General features: G+C 42.7%; 1 protein-coding gene across 1 annotated transcript; it reads right to left on the minus strand.

The window, feature by feature from the left end:
* Positions 1-773: 773 nt before the first annotated feature.
* Positions 774-2,551, minus strand: LOC119182189 (THAP domain-containing protein 5-like). The gene is made up of 5 exons (XM_075883654.1): positions 2,390-2,551; positions 1,576-1,738; positions 1,191-1,415; positions 905-1,107; positions 774-797 (listed from the first exon to the last, which is right to left on the minus strand). Exons 1-4 carry the CDS (start codon positions 2,549-2,551, stop codon positions 1,034-1,036), a joined length of 624 nt encoding a protein of 207 aa, XP_075739769.1. The 3' UTR covers positions 774-797; positions 905-1,033.
* Between the last annotated feature and the right edge of the window lie 4,340 nt (positions 2,552-6,891).

Consider the following 6,891-nt stretch of genomic DNA (forward strand, 5'->3'; position numbering starts at 1 on the left):
TGACTAACGCCAAAAGATATTTCAAAAAAACATTACATATGCCCAGGTAAACAAGTATTATGGAATGGGGTAGGTATTTGTGCGTTACAGTACATTCCACACGTGCAGCGTAGTTTTGGCTATGAGCATTGAATACCTTCATCTTTAAGGGGTCCAGAATATCGGTCAGAAGTCCTGGTCGAAACTTGACGTGTTGAATGTGCCTTTGAAGCATTCTTTCTACCGGAATCGGGTATCCATATTCTCTTAGGAAGTTCTAGCCACGGGATCCACAAGTCAGGCGCAGCCTCAGGGAGTGAACAAGGGTGCTGGCTTCCCACCGCATTCCTTGGGTTGACAACCGCTCCATCGAACGCATTTGGTCTTCATTGAAAAGGCCCCTAATCCTCTTCTTCAAGCAGGACTTTTCGTTTTTGCTTTTGCGGTATCTCTTTCTTGCTGTGACCAATTTTCTCATGGTGTTCTCTTGAAGGCGCTCCAGCTGCGCTATCCGATCCAACAGCGCCTGCTGAGATGCTAAAAAAAGACACGAAAAGCCTGAGGCAACAAAATCATCGTATGCGTTACAGATCACCACAGAAAGTTGCTTACAGGCCTTCAGGTGCGAAGACACAGGAGGCACTCCGAGACTGGCGGCAGGCACAAGCTGGTGTGTTGCATGAGGGGAATCTGCACAAAGAATTATTGTTGCATACATTTCAAAGCCACACGTTAAAGATAGTGGTTACCATTAGAAACATCTTTGGTGATGAAGTGATTGCCGCTGTTACTGGTGGGCAAGTAAAGGGGCTCTTCGGCTGAAAACAAAAAAAGACAAATCTTAGAACATCATCGTTCTCCTAAACATAGCTCCTCTTGACAGATGTTGAAAGCGAGGAAAAAGAACAAAATAGATAAAACGTACGTTCTGCAGTAGCCAAAGGACTACTTGAATCTGAAGCTGTGCTGTCACTGGCAATTGAAGTCACAGGAACAAGCGAACCTGTGGAATGCAAATCAGAAAAAAAAAATCGACAAGCCCTAAACAAAGCTATCATTTCTCACCTGACAAAGCCATGTCCGTGTGTGCCTGGCTATTGCTGGACTGCGGGCTTAGTGGGACTTCAGCTGTAAATAAAATTTAACATAACCCTGTGAACAAACAGAAGGTGCTTCAACATTAATCGCAAACAGCAAAAAAAGAATCTTACGAGAAACCTCGGGCAGGCTTTCCACAGGCGCTATTACGCTTTCGTCGTCCAAACCCATCACTGCGAGTTGTGTCTGTTGTGTCGGCACCGACAGACTGGCGGAGGAGGATCCCGCATATTTCTCCCCAACGAACGAAGTTGAGGAGTTGGACCCAGAACCAGGCGATAACGAGGCAACATGTTCTTGGCCGCTGCTACTTTCACATGTCCCGAAGTTCACCTTGCCTGCGGCAACAATGAAGTCATGCACTGAATGACACTCGCGTGCATTTATCCGCGCAAATAACTTCGGATAATATTGGCTACACTAATTCAAAACGCCAAGATAACGCATATCGATTGTAAATTATCAGTAGAGGTTATTGTCATTCCTGAGATCGCTCACCTTGGTGCAAGTGTGTGCGAATTTCGCATCTTTTGGCGGGAGGTTTTCGTTGCTTCGGAGCCGGCCGGTGCGAAAACAAAGTTGGAACGGCGTTTGGTTTCAACTTCTTTTTTCCATACTTCTGCAGTATCAATGGTTCGAACTGATCTTCAGTAAAATGGAGCTGCAAAACAATAATACGATTATTTGAAACTGTGGTATCCCGAACACTTCTCAGGTATTTGTTTTGACCCATTCCGATTTGCAAAAAAGAAAAAAAAAAAAGAGCTGAATGATGGTCTCAATGTCTTCCTGTTGTGATTTAGTAGTTCGTATTTGTACATGAGCTCTAACCGGTACCTCAGGAATGGGCAACCTAGGTAAATATACAAAATAGAAATTTAAATACTGCAATATTGAAAAATTACGTGTTGCTGGACATGACTAACATATTACAGTAAGCAGCTTTTTGTTTACTGTAAAAAAACTTTTTACAGCATGTCTAAAACAAAATACAGCTGTGCAGCAATTTTTAAAGACACGTGGAAAAAATTCTACCGAAATAGCACGTCGTTACAGACCAATAGAGAGGGGAAAATAACTGTATATATTTTTAAGAAAGGTATCTTAAATCCGCATTAAAGTTGCAATCGATGCAGAGGCGCGCATTCTGCTGTACCTCACTTTGCGGTGTCCCGACCCGCTTCTTCGCAAAAAAAAAAAGAGAAGCCTGGTTTCGCAAAAATTAGAAATAGCTGTGAATGTGAAAGAGCGAATTCACCACATTCTATGAACTCCTCGTGGCGGCGAGGAAATACCAAAAATTATAGTTTACCTCACACAAAGAAGTCCTTCTGGTAGGCGCAAAGTCTTTTCTTCCGATATTGTGCAGCCACTGCTTCTTGCGCTGGACATCTCTTTTTCCCCACGGAATGTTGACCAGCGAGAATCCTTTTTCGCTTCTGCTATTACATTGATAGGCGCAGCAGAACGGCATTGCGATGATAAAAACAAGCACGAAGAAGCACGTGCGCGCTGAAAGTCGCCGTGGCGACAGGGCGGCAAATGGCGACCAGCGGAAAAAAAAAAGAAAAAGGCAAACAAGTTTGGCCCCCGCTCGACAAGGGGCGGAGACGTCACGGTGATGTTTCGCTCCCCGCAGCCAATTAGGGCCCGCGGAAGCCCTGTCGTCTCCCCTCCTGAGAGAGTGTGCGAGGCGGGAAGTGGCGGGTAAGGGAAACGGCGGCAAAGATCCGAGAAAGTTGCTACTTTCCAAAAATATAGGGGCTTTAGTGTAACGGTGAGCAGACGACATGCTAGCAATCGCCTCCATGCTAGAGTAGGGCACGAAGAGAGGTTGGGGTAAAATCCACGCCACGGAGACCCTCATGCCGTCTGCACCAGTCTGCACCGGTCATGGCGATGCTAGCACGAATGTCGCTCGCTCAGCCTAGAAAAAGGCTGCTCGGCACGGGACGTGGACATGTAAAAAAGCGCACAGGTACTTCGGCAGCGTGGACGGTCGCTCGCCTGCTCTAAGCAGAGCAAGCTTTCGCCATGCTTCGAGTAATCTGGTCTAAAATACATGTGTTTGGGTCGGGACTGTGTGACACTTCGATGAAAGTAATGATTCGAATGAAGCGAGTTCGATGTAACGGGTGTTTACTGTACTGCACAAGCCAGTCGTCTGTGATGTCAGTGTTGGTTGAAATCTACAATGTGTATGAAGCGGTTGTTCTTGTACTTTGTTTTATAATCGTGCATGTCTAAATTTTCTACGTTGCCTTGGGAGGGATCTCGGGCCAAATGCACTGTCATGACAACGATTTCATTCTATGGGTGTATTTCAGCGTGTGCGTCATTGCGAGATTGACTCATTTTTGATAGCAGCTTGTTCTTGGCTTTGCCGTTTAGCCACTGCTTCCTGTGTCCTCAACCCTGAGTCCACTTAGCGTTTTCGTAATTTTGCCCCCACCTTCTACGCCCTCTATTTGTTTTCATTCATGGGAAAAAAATTGATGTTCTATAGTTATCATTGTCATCGGGTATCTTGCATCACAGTTTCCTATAAGTAGATGATTGATATGTGGGATATAACATCCCAAAACTACCGTATAGTTATAAGAGATGCCTTAAAGAAGGACTCTGAAAATTTTGGCTACCTGAGCTCTTTAAGGTGCACCCAAATCTGAACACACAGGCTTAACGGCATTTTTGCCTCCATCGGCAATGCAACCGTCGCAGCCGGGATTCGCTCCCGTGACCTGCGGGTCAGCAGTCGAGTACCCTAGCCACCAGACCCCCGCGATGGAACTTATTAGTAGACTACAGGGAACTCTGGCACTAGTGTCTGTGGCAGTGATCAAAGCGCAGCTCCATGCTGCTCCAAACTGTAATTTTTGTTAGTAATTGCTTCAAACCTGCTCGGAAATGGCACTGAGAGATAAAAAATGAACTTTTACTGTTTGACCCACTCATTAGTCCTAAAAAACTGAAAGAAATCTGTACACTATCATCCCAGTATGCTATTAGTGTGTAGCATTATTCGCTCTGATTTCATTCGTGTGACAAAATCCAGCATATCAGCCATATGAGTCATTTTGCAGCTTTTTTTTTTTTTTTCGCTTTCAGCTCGACATGTAGGCCGGTGTGGTGAAATCATGTGAAAATGAGCAGGATTGATTTTAATTGATACTGTTTATCTATCTACTGCTTATTTGGCAACAGTTATGCGGGACTGCGGTTAGTTCTAAAATGTGGTGCTCAGCTTTACCAGTTTCATTTGATTTCTGCTACAAGTACTAGTATTTTAAATATGTCGCTCATTTGACAGCACTTTTTTTTATAACCAGCCATTTTTTAATTGTTTGCTTCTTGAAATTTACATCGCTTTTTTGTAAGACATATTATTATATTAAATAATAATTTTTACGAGATGCTTTGATGTGCTGCAGAAACACTTAAGACTGCTTCAAAACAGTACTTTTCCGGCTTCAAAGTATACTAAAAAAAATTAAGATGTCACTTCCTTCACTACTATGGGAGCTGTAATGCTCGACACTTTGTCGAGCACAGGAATTGTGGGTAATACACAAATTTGCCTATTCTTCATGCAATCTCTGGCTTCACATGGGTTGAAGCTACTTTGTCACGAAACAAAAATCAGTGCATGTTCAGTAGTTTCATTTCAGCACATAGACTTTTTGGGCTCCTCTATTCAAATCAGGTCACAAAGCTCACAACAGTCCAATCTTTTGTTTTAGACAAAAGCAAAACAGCAACAAACAAAGCCACTAGTGCATTCAAAGCTCGTAAGCACAAAGACTACGCTGATTTGTGTAACCAGGGTAAGGCAAAATCCGGCCAAAAATAAAGATAGTGAACATAGGTTTTTATTTTACTTGTTCCTATTAACCCTTCAATGCCTGAATGATGAAACTGCCGTAGAAAATAGAAATCGTTTTAATTTTCCAGCCTTAATTAATAGCAACTGTTGAATGATTCCACAAGTAAATTATCTGAAATGCATCTTTAATGCAAACTTTTATGTATGTCTTGATTTCTCCACATGCCACAGAAGCGAGGACCTTGGAAGGAAAAACGTACTTCAGAATTATGCAACATGTCTTGAGCGAGTTCACATAAGAAAAACAAAATATTGAAGATAGAACTCGCGTCATCCAGGTGGAAAAGAACAATGAAGTAAGCTCTCTTGCATGCGCTTTGTGCTCTCCGCCATCAGTTACAAAACAATTGGTTCTAGCATAAAATATCTAACACAAGCTAGCATTACATTTTTCATGGCGACATATACGTTTCTCGTCAGTACTTCACAGCTGGCATTAAAGGCGGCTTGCATTTCGTGACTTCCTTGCTCGAAGTTTTTCGTTATGTTGCGAATTCACAACATTAGATGGTAAAGGGTTAAATGTTAGTGCAGGAACATTACTTTGGGTATAAGGCATGTGCCACAGAAACATGACCATGCTGCCACAGATCGAAAGTTCTTCATAAAAAATAAATGAAAATTGTGCCAGGTATCTCATTTTGTCCCAATCTGTGGGGCAAAACAAGACAGTGTGAAAAATATTTAATTTTTCAGTTGTTCCAGTTGAAGCACTTGCAATGCACTTCGTGGTCGCTCACGCAATTTTCCTAAGCCTACTTCTTGCACTCCGCTCATTGGATCCAGACAGGCCCCATTACTCCACAACTCCCTGCATATCAAATACCGTCAGTCTTTCTTTGTGCTGATGCCTTTTTGAACATTTGCACTTTGTTGGATTATTTAAGAATGCAATTCTAGATATGTTCTTACACCTCTTTATGCCATTTTGGTACAGAACTGCACGGGCATTTTGTGGCTACAATTTCATCAGGCGAGCTTGGTGAGCCGATGAAATGCAGATTCTTTGTTGCTTGTTATTTTTTAAATATCGTTATGAAAAAAAAACTTATTAAAACTTCATTCGAAGATGTGCTTGTGAATGACTTGACTTGAAGATTCTTCCAATTTTTCATGCGACTCTTAAGAACATGCTCCAGAATGCAGAACAACCTCGACACAGCGCGAATGGAGTGAGTCCTGTCCTCAACAGCATTCGCAGGGTGCCTAGCAAATTATTTTTTTAAGATTCCCTGACTTTTCCAGGTTTTCCCTGACAATTTCAAGTGAAATTCCCCGACCTCTGCATAGGCGGCAATACATGTAAGATCATTAGTGAAGACGACAAAACATTGTTTTATTTAGAACGCAAACATAAATAATTCACTGCAAATTGTAGTCGCTGACTAGAGTATTATTGCACAAAGTCTACGCAAACACACATCGGCTTTTGCTGTTTGTGTCAGCCACTGCACAAGAGTTCTTGAAGCACTAATGTGTTACTTCTTAAGAGCATCTATTTTTTCTTGCAGGAGACTAGCTTTCGTCAGCGAGTCACTAAGCAGCCTTCGCTTCTTTTCTTCCAGTTCTTTGACAAGAGCAGCCACTCTTTTCTTGTTCTTCTGAACACCTGACTCCACTCGTCTTTCTGCCTTTTTTTTCTGCAGTTCCTCTCTGAAGACACTGTAGGAATTCCGAACCATCTGTAAAAGGCGACTTTATCGTTTACCAATTAATTCAGCATAAAACAAACATACCTACGTACCTTTTAATGAACAAGCGAGAGCCGTCAACTGCAAACACACACGTAAAATTTATGTACACAAATGTCGTAGCTGTTCCTCCTTTTCCCTATTCGGAGTCAGAGTCGGAGATCACACATTCATCCTCGCCGAGCGGGGATTCGTTTTCGGTGTCCAAATCATCCGCACCCCACAACATGTCATCCTCAC

The sequence above is a fragment of the Rhipicephalus microplus genome, unplaced genomic scaffold, assembly GCF_043290135.1.
Source record: "Rhipicephalus microplus isolate Deutch F79 unplaced genomic scaffold, USDA_Rmic scaffold_19, whole genome shotgun sequence".
NCBI classification, from domain to species: Eukaryota; Metazoa; Arthropoda; class Arachnida; order Ixodida; family Ixodidae; genus Rhipicephalus; species Rhipicephalus microplus.